Source organism: Pyrgilauda ruficollis, unplaced genomic scaffold, assembly GCF_017590135.1.
Source record: "Pyrgilauda ruficollis isolate IOZ18807 unplaced genomic scaffold, ASM1759013v1 scaffold23, whole genome shotgun sequence".
NCBI lineage: Eukaryota > Metazoa > Chordata > Aves > Passeriformes > Passeridae > Pyrgilauda > Pyrgilauda ruficollis.
This window is the reverse complement of record NW_024522539.1, coordinates 7174797-7188374: the sequence shown is the minus strand read 5'-3', so window position 1 is coordinate 7188374 and position 13578 is coordinate 7174797. Positions and strand designations below refer to the sequence as shown.

The 13578-nt window shown below is 52.1% G+C and overlaps 1 protein-coding gene across 1 annotated transcript; it reads left to right on the top strand.

Moving 5' to 3' along the window:
- The first annotated feature begins 4499 nt into the window (after positions 1-4499).
- RHCG (Rh family C glycoprotein) lies at positions 4500-12304 on the top strand. The gene is made up of 10 exons (XM_041469259.1): positions 4500-4720; positions 8064-8250; positions 8703-8853; positions 9192-9339; positions 9722-9888; positions 10568-10705; positions 11061-11197; positions 11737-11861; positions 12040-12113; positions 12209-12304. The coding sequence occupies exons 1-10, from the start codon at positions 4534-4536 to the stop codon at positions 12272-12274; spliced, it is 1380 nt and encodes a 459-aa protein (XP_041325193.1). The 5' UTR covers positions 4500-4533; the 3' UTR covers positions 12275-12304.
- The last annotated feature ends 1274 nt before the right edge of the window (positions 12305-13578 follow it).

The following is a 13578-nucleotide window of genomic DNA, read 5'->3' as shown; positions in this document are numbered from 1 at the left end:
CTCCTCCGGTGCCGCTAGAGGGACCGCGGCTGCCCGCACACCGGCACCTCCCCATCGCCGGTACCGCCCCCGGGCAGCAGGGACGGGGACAACGCGGACAGAGCCTGCCCGGAGGGTCCTGCCGACACGGCATCCTCCTTACCGAGCCTCCCTGGAGGACAGCAGGGACAGCCCAGGGCCCGCATGGGGAAAATCCAGTTTCTAATTCAGTCCTGCCGACACGGCATCCTCCTTACCGAGCCTCCCTGGAGGACCGCAGGAACAGCCCAGGGCCCGCATGGGAAAAATTCAGTTTCAAATTCAGATTACATATTAAAAAAAAAAAAAAAAAAAATTCTGATCGGGTGGTGACATTTTCAAATTCAGATTACATATTAAAAAAAAAAAAAAAATCTGATCGGGTGGTGAGGCATTGAAATAGGCTGGGCAGGGAAGTGGTGGAGTCACCATCCCTGGAGGTGTCCAGGAGGCATCTGGATCTGGGGCTGGCTGACATGGTTTAGGGGTTACTCTGCTGATGGTTAGGCTTGATTGGAAAGGCCTCTTCCAAACTTGAATTCTGTGAAAAGGTGTAGGCTCAGGGCACCTGGACAGGATGCTTGTGGAGGACAAAGACCCTGGGCTGTCATCAGCTGCCTTGCCCAGGAGCAGCCCCTCCCTGCAGGGCTTGAAACATGTCTGTCCCATGTGTCAGTGGTCACGGTGTGATCACAGTGGGTGACAGCAGAGGAATCCCCACACAGCATCCCCACCCAGGTGTCTGCTCCACCCTCACCTCCAGAGCCTGAACACCCCAGCCCAAACCAGTGTCACCAGCAGCCAGTGGTATTTATAGAGCAACAAAGACAAGGGGCACTAAAGGACCCATTCGGCTCTGCTGGTGACTGGGAACACAAGTGGGGTTAATGAGCTGGAACCAGGAGCTGATCCACCCGGCTGGGCAGGAGTAACCTGCCACCAAGAGCAAGAGAAGGACACCAGGTGTCCCTGGAAAAGTGCAGAGGGCAGCCCTGGGGATGTGGGCTATGGGCTCCCTTCTGCCCATGGCTGGCATCTCTTGCTGTTTGACATCGCTGTGCTGTTTGAGCCCTGAAGAGGAGCCAGCCTCACCATGTCACTGCCGTTGTCCAGCCACTGGCATCTGTCCCAGCAGTCTGCTGAGGACACTTAGCAGAGTGTGACCAAAACCTGCCTTATCACAGTCCACCTGGGACCCGAAACAAACCCAGGGCAAAGGGGAGTTTCCCAGCAAAGGCTGACACTTTCCAACACAGGAACTGCTGCTAGCTACTCAAACCCCTTGTCCTTTCCTGCCCACCTGAGTGTATTTGCTCTGAAACCTATCCAGCTCTTGGGAAGGCCAGCAGAGGTGTTGGCTGAGCCCAGGTGACCTTATTTCCCAGTGTGACAGCCAGAGTTGCTCACACCCCTGCTTCTTGTGCTGTCCTGTGTTTTTGCTGCTTTCACAGACATTTGCCCTCCCTGCCTGCTCCACAAGATCACCGACTTCCCTCTCAAACAGTCCTTGGGTTCCTTCTGGACAATCATTTACTTGCTGGTAAATGCTGTTTCTTGGGAGGAATGAGAGAGCACAAGAAAAATAATTTATGAATTTGGCTCATGTGTGGTTGTCACTTTGATCCAGATAATTTTTTTTTTTTAGCTTAAAAAAGTCTCTATTTATTTTGTCCTGTCTCCAACATTTATCTCCAAGGGATACTTAATGGTGGGGGCTGAAAAAAATGATGAGAAAGCCCAGACCTAAATGAACTCTTTGATCTCCCCTCATACCACCACTCTGTCCTGCCCCACTGGAAAATTTGTTTGCCCTTCTGCTGAGACAGCCTGGAAAAAAGTTTTGTTTTGTATTGACTCAGATGCTTTGCTTTCAGGTCACTCCTCAAGGACCTGCACAAGTAACAAGTCACCTTTGAAGTTGGGCAATGCCCAGAGTCTCACTTGTGCTGCATCAAGGCTTCCAGGACTCCCCAAATCCTCATGCTCCAGTGCCTTCTCCACCCCATGTGCCCAAAGGCTACTGGTAGTGGCTGCTTTGAGCACTGATTCTGGGCAGCACCCATTCCCTCTATCCAGGGTGAAGCTGCCCCAAGGCCTCCAGGCAAGAGGGAGGGATTTCTGTGCTTTAGATATTGTCTCTACATCTTTCAAATATATTTAGTGCTCATAAAAGTGAGAAACTGGGAGAGACCCAGCTGGGACCAGTAGTGTACAGCCCTCCCCCAAGGTAACTGAGAGCTGGACACTGCCAGACCTGGTCCCACTTCTCTTGAGCAGAAAGGCAAATGTTCCTTCTCCCCCAGTGATATCCCAGAGATTTTTTTTGGGAAACCTTGTAGCTCTTACAAGTGCTGGACATGATGGGCAAAACTCTGTGGTGGAGCAAGCTGACACCAGCCTGAAGTTTCCAACAGGACATTTAAGCACCCTGATATTTGTGACTGAGGCATGGTGAAACCCGCCCTGTGTGTCCTACCACCCTTGTAGGGTGGATGCAACGTGATCTAACCCAACAGAGGAAGTGCTCTGCCAGCACTGCAGCAGACACATGTGCTGGCACAGCCCCCTCAGCCTTCCCAGTGCTATCCTGGCCCTGAAAAGGAGCCTGGAGAGAAGCTGGTCCTTTAATGGGCTCTCACAGCACGGACAGCCAGTGGAGCATGCCAGCCCTGATGGGACTGCAGTGACAAAGTGCTGATCTGCAGGCTGATAAGGAGGGGCAGTGCAGCAAGGTGAGACTATCAGGCCAGCAGAAAAGCCATTAGCCTTTGTTCCTGGCCTCCACGCGTGGGAAGAGGGCTGGGGACAGCAGGTGGGACAGAACTGCTGCTTCTGGGGTCTGCACAAGGGCTTTGCAAGCTGCTTTTCTGGACCCTGCCATTTCAGTGATGCCACAGATTAGAAAAGCTCTGCAGTTACTCTTTTGCTAGAGTAATCACAGAGTATAGCTGCTGGTGGCTACAGTACCTAAGCAAATTCCCTTTTGTTTTAAAATGCTCCTCTGTGCTGCCTTTTTTGAGATGTCTAAAGGCTGCTCTAGGGCAGGGCAGAATACCAGTCTTACCACGTAGCTGGCACGAGAACATGCAACTGTCAACAGTGTTCCAGCAATCAGAGATCAAGTATTGTCTGGGGATTTCAGCTTCCTTCTAGCTGGAGATCTTTTGTATCCTGGTGTGTACAGCCCTGCAGACACTCTGTGTAATGGGAGACCCAAAAACACACCCTGAGCAGCATTGCTCGAGGGGGAGCTCGTCCTTCAGACAACAGAAAAATCCACTTGCTTTAGGTGTCCCCAAAAAGTGACCCCAGTCACATGGAGCTCTGCTCACGCAGGGTAAGGGCTAAGACAGATGGGCTTCTCTCTTCTTCCCAACACTGTCTCTATCCTGCTGCCTGCACGGGTTCAAATGAGGTTGGAGGATGATTTTGTGTGACCGTCAGTCTCTTCAAGACCATCCACAGCATTTTTCTGCCATCTGTCATTTTGAGAAGAAAGCACACAAGAAAAAATAATAAACTCAAATTATTGCCTAATCAACACCAAAATCAGTGCTGCTTGCTCAGCCTGCAGGCCACAATTAGATGCCATCAGCAAATTTGGGCAGCTTGCCTGGGCTGCAGTCTTTCATCTCTTGAAGACTGACAGGCAAACCAGGGATCTGCAGGCAGAGGAAGGAACTGGGATCCGTTTGAAGGACTTGCCCGGCTCTTTGGGGAAAGAGCACATAATTCAAAACAGTAGGAAAAATGGACTTTTGTGTTTATGTTTGTTAATTAAAGGAAAACCATACCCGAGGAGGGGCTGTTTAGGCCTCCAGCACCATCTTACAGTATTGCCCTGGTTATGCAGCCCCAGCTCAGTTTGCCTTGCCAGGAGGATGCTCTGGGTAAATCACTTTGGGAAATTATGGAACATGTGTCACTTGAACATCCTTACAGCCTTAGCAGGGCCATCACGTGTCTGTGCAGGATCTTGGTACCTGGTTTGAAGCACACACCTTCCTCTTCCTCCTGTTCTGCACCCCAGCTGCTTTTCCAAAAGCCAAGAGCTGGAGCAAAGGGCAGTGCCTTCACCCACAGTGCCAGCTGGGGAAGGGCGAGCTCAGAGCTGGGGAGGGGGTGAGGGGAGCACCCAGAGGCAGGAGGGAGGGGACAGCGGGGATCAAGGTGTGTGGGACTGGGCAGAGCAGGGGGCTGGACACTGCGGCTCCCCTCCCCAGTCACACTGGCCTCCCCATCTGCTCGTCCCCGTGGAGGCAGGGCTCAGAGGTGCCCGGAGCAGCTCGGAGGAAAGGTGCTGAATCCTGTCCCTCCTCCCAGGGAGGAAGGTGGGTTAGAGGAACAACCCTGCTGAAGCTCCAGTGCCCTGAAATGTGATCCTGCCGGAGGCACCTCCCTGGGCCCCACCTCGCCCTCTCCAAACCTATATACGTGACCGGCCCCGGGCGGGCGCGGGGCCGCGGCTCGCACAGCCCCCGGAGCCCCTGCGCAGGGACCCGCCGAGGCTCCGGCATGGCCAAGAACACCAACATGCGCTGGCGGCTCCCGCTCGTGTGCCTGCTCTGGGAGGTGGCCATGATCGTCCTCTTCGGGGTCTTCGTGCGCTTCGGCGCCGAAGCTGATGCGCACTGGGAGGAGGAGAAACGAGAGATGAACCTGACCAGTGACATAGAGAACGACTTCTACTTCCGATACCCCTGTGAGTACTCTGGAAGCCTAATCCTTGTGCTGGCTGGTCCCCATCCCATCCCATCCCATCCCATCCCATCCCATCCCATCCCATCCCAGCCCGTTCTGTCCCATCCATCCTATCCTGTGCTGTGGCAGAACCTGTCAGAGGTGCTGTCTCACACCAAAAGCCGTGCTCTTGCCTCGAGGCTGGCTTGGGGTTCACCAAAGAACCAGAGAAAAGCCTCCTGGGCCTCTGGTGCCTTGGGGCTCTGTCAGCAGGGTATCGTGACGTCTTTTTTCCAGGAATAGGGCTGACGTGTTCCCAACACTCTGCAAGTTTCAGCTTTCTGCCCCCTCCCTCAGCTTTGGATCAGAGCAAGCCTTTCTGTGCACACAGAGGAACGGCTGTCGAGATCCTGTGACATCTTCCTCCTCTTCCTCCGTCCACCCCCTCACTTGTGAATTACCCTTTAGCTGCTGGCATTTCAGTGCCAGAGTCCTCCTAAGCTGCCAGGTTCCTAGGGTTCTCGGGTCTCTGCATCGTAGTGACACAGAAATTATTCAGAAGGTTAAAGCTCTTCTGGCCAGCCAGTGCCTCTGGGTGGCTTTGATCTCCAGGGCTGGTCATCTTTGTGAGCCTTTCAGAACAGGCTGCTTCTGTAGGCAATTGTTTCCAAGGAAGCAACAGGCCTGAGTCATGCATCTATTTAGAACATTTCCATTAAAAACACCTGCTAAATCAAAGGAGCTATAGCAACCTGTGGCTGCTGAGGATTAGCTGGTTGAGAAAAGGATTTGCTTACAGAAACCCGCTGCTCAGTCAGCCTCCAGGTTCATGTACGGTCGTGGCTGCCCTGGGCTCTCCCTGGACACCCGCCCTTGGGACCAGCCCCACACAGGCTGGTGTGAAGAGCAGCAGTGCCTGAGGGCTGCTCTTGTCACTGCTGTGCTGGGAGGACATCAGGAGTCCAAGAAAGAGTGTGTAGGAGCTAAGGAAGTGACATCTCTTCTGTCCTCATATCCCACTCCTGCTCCTCAGCACCAAATATTCCCCCTCAAATGGCAAGATGGATTCAACACAGCTAAATCAATCTAAGGGCAACTGCTCATTTTAGCTTTGAATTACGTTTCTGTTTCAGGCCTGAGGAAGAGCTCACGTGCCCAAAGGCACAGCTGTTCTTTCTCCCTTATCTAATCAGAAATTTTCTCTCTCTGCAAAAATGGACAAACATGACAAGGTGGCCAAGCCCTGGAATTTTAATCCTTGTGTCCATCCAGTGCTGCTCAGAAGACTGTGGTGGTTGATGACCAGAAGATCATTTGTACCAGCATATCTGTGACCACTGCTGTCCACAGCACCTGTCTGCAGTGGCAGTGGGATAAGAGTGAGAAATGAGCAGGTCCTTCAAGCCAGAAGGAAGGCTTGGGAAGGCAGGCAGAGGGAAGTTGTCCTGGTTTCAGGAAGCCAGTATGTGGTTGTGTCAGTGGTGCCCATTGCCAGGTCCAGTCAGTGTGACAATTCCTTCTTATTTTGGATTGCACATGGATATTCTGTAATCAGTGACTCATCTGCTCTCTAGGGGAAAAGCAATGAGATTTTTTTGTCCCCAAGAGTATTCCCAAAGCCCAAACACTTATTCTTGATAGTTATGGCAATTGTCCTGCCACAAAAGCAGGCTTACAAAACCTTTAGGGCATAGCAATGCCTATACTGCCTCTGAATGACAACAATGTTATTCTTACTAAGGGAAAACAAAGGCAAGTGTTCGAAAAAGGGTTTAAATTGGGTGTGGTTTAAAGAAAGATCTGCTCTTCCTCCTAAGTTCATACAGAGTCTAACACACAGCAGGATCCTCTGGGTTTTTGGAAGGCACACAGACCACAGCTTTAACTCTGACCTGTGTATTTCAGCTTTTAGGATGAGAGAATGAATATATGATGCAAATGGCAGCAGATAAATCTAGCTGTATATTGTGCTGCTTACACTGGAAAAGAGAGAGGGGAAACAAATACAGCTGCAGAGGGAAAGTCTGTGGGATTGTGTGGTAAAACCACAGTAATCTTAGGACATGTGGAGAAGTGCTTTAGAAGTGACCTCTGCTAAACAGTACCAGCTGCAGATCTCGTCTCCTTCCTTTGTAAAGTGTGATTTCATAGACATGAGGGGCATTTTTGAAAGCAATCAGATTAGCTTGGCACTACATGGCTTAAGCCTGTCCAAATGCTCATCCTTAAACAAGTTGCAAGGTCTTCTAAAGCACAGAAGGACAAAACTCTCAGCTTCTGCAGAGCTGCACTTCACACAAGTCTTCACCCGCCCTCAGTGGAAATAGCAGACACAAGCCCTGTGGAAATGGACCAGGGGCTGATGGATTTCAGCACAGTTTCGGGATAGAGTAGACTTGCAGCCACAGAATTTCCTTTGCCCTGAGCTTACACCCTCTCTGAGTGGACAGACTTTGCTGGATATAGTGGCTATAATGATTTGTGCACTGCAAAATGCAGAACATTCTGGTTTAGCTCCATCACTGCTGTATTTATCTGCTCAGCAGCATGGTTTCGCTGGCAGGAGTCTCATCCCAGCCTTGGATCTCCTGTTCTTTCCATTGGCTGAGTGGCCTGCAGTGTTAAGGTTTGCATGGTTCAATTTGTAAGTATGCAAGCGTTTCAGCTCACTTAATTGCAAAGGAGTGCTTATCTGATAGAAAGGTGCAGCATTAAAAAGTACAGCAGGTTTACTGCACCAAGAAGGTCTTTCAAGAGGCTCACACAGGTCTGGTTTCCCCCGGGGAAGGGCATCTGAGGGGCTCGGGTGAACAGGTCTGACCATTAGTGGGAAGAACTGGGTCTCTCTGGTTTAAGCACAAAAAATCTCACACGGTGGGTTTCTGCTCTCAAGGGTATTTTGCTGCTGATTTCCGAAGCATTTAAAAATGTAATTGTAAACTTTCCTTGTTCTTGTGCTCTCCTTGCTCTGAGCCATCACCAGGACCCTGAATGGACCTACCCAAAATGACCATTTACGTGTTTTAACAAAACTTTACTGTTCATTTCACGTGATGGTTTTGAGTTTTTCACAAAAGGAGAAAAAACAATCTGAATAGAAAAATGTTTTCCTTTGTGCACTCCATTACTCTCAGGTCTTCTTTTGCACACAGCTTTTAGTAAACATTTACTTTACAGGCTGAGCCTTTTAACTAAAAGCTGAGCCATTTTCAGACTTAGAAACATGTGGACATGAGGAAAACACACATTTTCTCTTGAATTTCCTCCCTACTGCTACTGATGTAGTTTCTTTTCAACACCAAATGCATGTGGCACTTGCAGCTCTGCTGTCCTCACAGAGCTGACACTCCCTTCCCTCTGCACAGCTTTCCAGGATGTCCATGTGATGATCTTTGTGGGTTTTGGCTTCCTCATGACCTTCCTCAAGCGCTATGGATTCGGAGCTGTGGGTTTCAATTTCCTCCTTGCTGCCTTTGGGATCCAGTGGGCTCTCCTGATGCAAGGCTGGTTCCACTCTTTCAAGGACGGGAAGATCCTCATTGGAGTGGAGAAGTAAGGAGGAGTTGGGCTCTGGGATGGCACCTCTGACCTGGCCAGTGGAAGAGCTGGAATGAGAGCCAAGCAGTTAGCAACACCTGTCCCTCAGTTATGTCAAATACAAATCGGTCTCTAAACTGTTGTTTTCCCTCCACATACTTCTACTTGATTTCCACCTTCTAGTCCAAAGGTACCTGTGGTGGTACTGCTCAAAGGGACACTTGAGATGAGTGTCACCCCTCAGGGCCGAGCCAAGCACCAGGATGTCAGTGCTGAGAACATGGATCATCCACATTATCTGAAAAATGTGGGGGTGTAAGGATGGGAGGAAGGTCTGTGGGAAATCTAGGGATGTCCCTTATCACTTCTTTGTCTTCAGGTGGGATCTCTAGAGCTGGGGGTGGATAAGAATGATTTACAGAGAAGTTTTTCCTAATTAAAACACAATTTTCCTTCCCTTTTTCCAGCCTGATCAATGCTGATTTCTGCGTGGGCTCTGTGTGCATCGCCTTTGGGGCCATCCTGGGCAAAACCAGCCCCATACAGCTCCTTGTCATGACTTTGTTTCAAGTCACACTCTTTTCAGTGAATGAGTACATCCTCCTCAACCTTCTTCATGTAAGGCTTTAGGTAGTACTTTTGTTCTTCTCCTTCCTCTCTGCACCTCTCCAAACTGCCTCCCTTCGTTATGGCTCCACCAAGCCACTGCCTCCATAAGGATTAAAAATGCAAGAATTCAGGCAGAAAAAGCAGGCAGATTTTGAAGGAGAGGGGCAGCAGGTCATACTTCCCTGGGAAGGGAGATCTTCTGGGGTTTTGCACATAAGCCTGGCAATTCAGGAGCACTGGGTCCCTCTGTCAAGTGCGCAGACAAGCTGGGCATGATGCAGATCAGGCCTCAGCTCCAGAATGAGTGGCGTTTGCAGAAGCAAACCTCTGCTTTCCCATGGCTGCAGGTAAAGGATGCAGGTGGCTCCATGACCATTCACACCTTCGGAGCCTACTTTGGCCTCACGGTGACACGGATCCTGTACAGACCCAACCTGGAGCAGAGCAAGGACAAGCAGGGCTCCGTGTACCACTCCGACCTCTTTGCTATGATCGGTGAGCCAGCCCTCATCTCGGGGTGCTGCTGAATGGGGAGCACTCATCTGCACAGGGCTGGTTCCTCCTGTGCCTCTGGGAAAAACTGAAACCAGGATATGGAGTTGAGGAGCTCTGTATGCCAGAGGTCTTTCACATTTCAGAGTTACTCAGCTCCCTCCATCAGTGGCTGGGCTGAGATGGTGCCTGGGAAGATAAGGATGCATTTTGGCTCCCTTTCTCTGCCAGCCTTTCCTGATGCTGGTCTCATCATTCAGGGTGTGGATCTGGGGAAGCAGGACTATGGGATGTAATTTCCCCCTGTGCAGAAGAGGTTTTTTTCAATCCCTGTATTCTCTCTTTTCCCTTTCTCTTCCTTATCCCATTTGCCCCATCCCACCAGGTACGCTGTACCTGTGGATGTACTGGCCCAGCTTTAACTCAGCCATTTCTGACCACGGGGATGCCCAGCACCGCTCTGCCATTAACACCTACTGCTCACTGGCCGCCTGTGTCCTCACCACCATGGCCTTCTCCAGCATGCTGCAAAAGAAGGGCAAGCTTGACATGGTAAGATGGGAGCAGAGAGCCCTGCACTGCCCCAGGGATGTATAATGAGGTTGATCAAGGGTCTAGGAAACAACTGGCACTTGTGTTTTGCTGATCAGACACAGGGTTTCTGGGTATGATGGTGAAACCAGCATCCAGGCAGAAACTCTTGAGGCTATATTGAATAAGAAAGTGGGAATGGGTCCTGCAGGGCTTGAGGTGTGGGGTGATGCCCTGCCTGTGGTGGACCCAAGTCAAGCAGGGACTGGACTTGCTCCTGGACATGTTGCAGAGCCCTTTTTGGCAGTGCTCCCCATCAAACAAGGCCTGCGCAGCAGCTCGTGAGCAATCGGGGGGCTGACTTGTATGTGTTGGATGTGTGGGTGACATGTCTCTGTGACAGCAGAGCTTGCATGACACACGGGTGAGACAATTTCCATCTCATCACAACTCCCCACCCATATCTGTGGATGCAAAGAACGTGTGTGGTACGGGGAGTGGGAGTCTATGTGCACCTGTGCTACAGACAGAAGCTGCCTGTTCTTTTCTTGTTTTTCACCACCAAGTAGGAAAATGGGCCCTGATATTTCCTCTGGAAACATTTTCAGAGCTGATTCTCCCACTTTGCCATTTGCACCACCCCTGAGCAATGGCATCTCAGTCTCCCTGAGATGCCAAGGCAGAGTGGTTGCTCCTGCAGGTCCACATCCAGAATGCCACACTGGCCGGCGGCGTGGCCGTGGGCACCAGCGCCGAGATGATGCTGACCCCATATGGCTCCCTCATTGTCGGCTCCATCTCTGGCATCGTGTCCACGGTGGGGTATGTCTACTTCACGGTGAGTGCTGCTCGAGGGGCCTGCAGCCCTAGTCCTGCTGAGGAGACCAGAAATGGATTCACTTCCCTTTGACGATTCCTGCTTTCCAGAATCCCTTGTGAGATGCACTTCTGTCTCCCTTTACTGCCCCAAAATGCTCAGGAAGTTTCAGACTCCCAGCTGGAGTGTGTTTGAAGGATATGTTGTTAGTTTATCTTGAACTTGGTTCACATCTTTGTCTACAAGCTTTTAGCTCTTTAATGGGACACAATATCTCTCCTCTTTCTCTGCCTATCCCAGTCCTCCATGGAAGAAACTAATCCTTTCCAGGGCCATGCTCAACTCCCTGATCTCTCTCTACTTCCCTTCCCCTCAGCCTTTTTTGGAGTCTAGGTTGCACATTCAGGACACATGTGGCATCCACAACCTCCATGCCATGCCAGGCCTTATTGGAGGCATTGTGGGGGCCATCACAGCAGCTGCAGCCACGGAGGATGTGTATGGAAAGGAAGGGTAAGATGGCTTGAAAATCTTCCCTGAGAATAGATTTTACCTGAAGCTCTGTGGGCTGGGTGCAGGGAGCAAATAACAGCTTTTGTTAATAGTTCAGAGTTGCCCAGAGTTATCCCTCAAAAACACGGGTTGCACTGACTCTGTTGGGCTTATTGAATTGTAGCCTCATCTTATGCAGCTGACTCTTGGTGGCCTCTTCAAGTGAGCCACAGTCCTGCTGTTTGGCATTATCCTGGGTCACAGTGGGCAGGGAAGTGCTTCTCCCTCTCCCCTGCATTGTTTTGTGGGGTCAGGTAAGGCTAGAAGTCTGAATTACAAAGAGAATGTTTATATTTTGGGCTCCTCCTTGGTAAAGCTCTGCCAGGGATCAGAGAAAGAAGTGAGCGGTGTTTTGGTCATTGCAACACTCTCCTGGTCCACTGTGAAGAGGGATGGGGCTAGGGAAGAGTTCCCAGGAGAGCAGGGCAACATGGTTCCAGCGGAGCCAGGGAATGTCTCCTGCCAGGGGCAATCACCACCATTTCTGCCCTCCTCGGCAGGTTCATCAAGGCGTTTGACTTCACGGGCGTCTACCAGACGCGGACACCCAGCATCCAGGGAGGTTTCCAGGCAGCCGGCATTGTGGTGTCTCTGCTGATGGCATTTGCTGGGGGAGCCATCGTGGGTAAGCGGGAGGGGAGCACGGAGAGGGGAGGGTTGAGCCAGCCTGCAGCCGAAACAGCGGCATCCATGTGCCGGGTGCACCCTGGGGAAACCCCGAGCGCCGAGCCAGGGCTGCGTTTGCCCCCTCGGGTGGACCAGCCGCATTCCCCCGTGCCCACCGCCTGCCCTCCTGCTCGCAGGGGGCATCCTGAAGCTGCCCATCTGGGGGGACGCCGCGGCCGAGAACTGCTTCGAGGACGGCATTTACTGGGAGGTGAGGGGGCCGCGGGGCGGGAGCGGGCCGGGGGGCACGAGATGGCGCTGTCGGCCCGCGGCCCGGCCCGGGGGGCTCAGGGGGCTCTGCCGCAGGTGCCGGAGGACGAGGAGAGCGACGTGTACCACATGCACAACCCCGACAAGCCCGCCTCGCCCTGAGCTCGCCCCGCCGCCGGCCCGCCTGCCCCGCCTGCCCCGCCGCAGGGCCTCGCCCCGCCGCCGGGCCCAAGGATCGTCTTTTCCCGTGAGGACAGGGCTCTGGCCTACTCTGCCGCTTTTGTAACGAGCTGCTGTGGATGTAATAAAGTCGTGTTCTTCTTTCCGGGCCTGTGTTGCAGGGTCAACGGCCGAGCGGGGTGGGATGTGCAGCACAGCAGCTGCCAGGAGAGCTCTTGGCTGCCCGGGGCAAAGCACAGGGGCCGGGACACTCCTGGTGCCTTGGGGACAAAGTCGGGGCATGAAGGGTGGCTGCACAGGCTGGGTGTATTAGACATGTGTTAGATAATGCAGTCTGGGGAGATAGCTGGGTTGGGAGCTGGCACCTTGAGATGACAGCCCCCACGGTGGAGGCTCAGCCCCTGTGGAAAGCACAGGCTGAGCTGGTTCTGTTTGAGGAGGGGATGCAGGTGAGCCTCTACTCATCCTGCCATCCACAGTGGGGTGAGGGCCATTGTGAGTCCAGCTACACTTCCACACGATGGCCTCTGCCATCACCTTCCCTTGAACTGCCCCACTGAGGCCTCCGTCAGCTCCTTGGGAACCTTGTCTGCATGTACAGCACAGGCTGACAGGACCCTTTCCTCTTTCTTGGCTTCATCCATTTCTTCCAGTGTCATCAGATGGCTCTTTCCACTGTGGTGCTATTCTGAAAGGAAGAGGACAGCCCCCATCTCTTAGCTGGACCATCGGGCTTCAGCCAGAGTTGGAGGAAACAGGGATGAAACCAGGCCTAAAATCCTGCGTGTTTTCCAGGGTGATATAATATGAGGAGCAGGAAAGGAGAAGGGAGGGGGGGAAAGGAGGTAGGAGGGCTGATAGGTCTCTTCACTGCATCTAGCTGTAATTCTTACACCTGAGGGGGGGAGTCAAAAGTAGCTATTCACATCCCCTTGGGATATGACACCCTCATTTTCCGTGCTGGGTAAAGACAAAAACCCTTTACAACATGTTTCTGGAATTTGTCAGCGGCTGCCAGCAGCAGCATGTTAATTAAATGTCGGCAAAGATGGAAGCAAGAGGCTCTGCTCTAATTGGACACTTTGCTTGGTGGAGCTGAAAAACATTGTGACAGAGGAGGAGGTGCCGAAACACTGTGTTCCCCTGCCATGGCGGGGACAGGGACAGCCAGGCACAGGAGACGCTCTCTCCTGTACACGCATTGCCTCCATTTGGCCTGAAACAACCTCACCATTGAAAAAAAGAAGAGTAATAAAAGGCCTAAAATCCTCCATAGGATTGGTCTC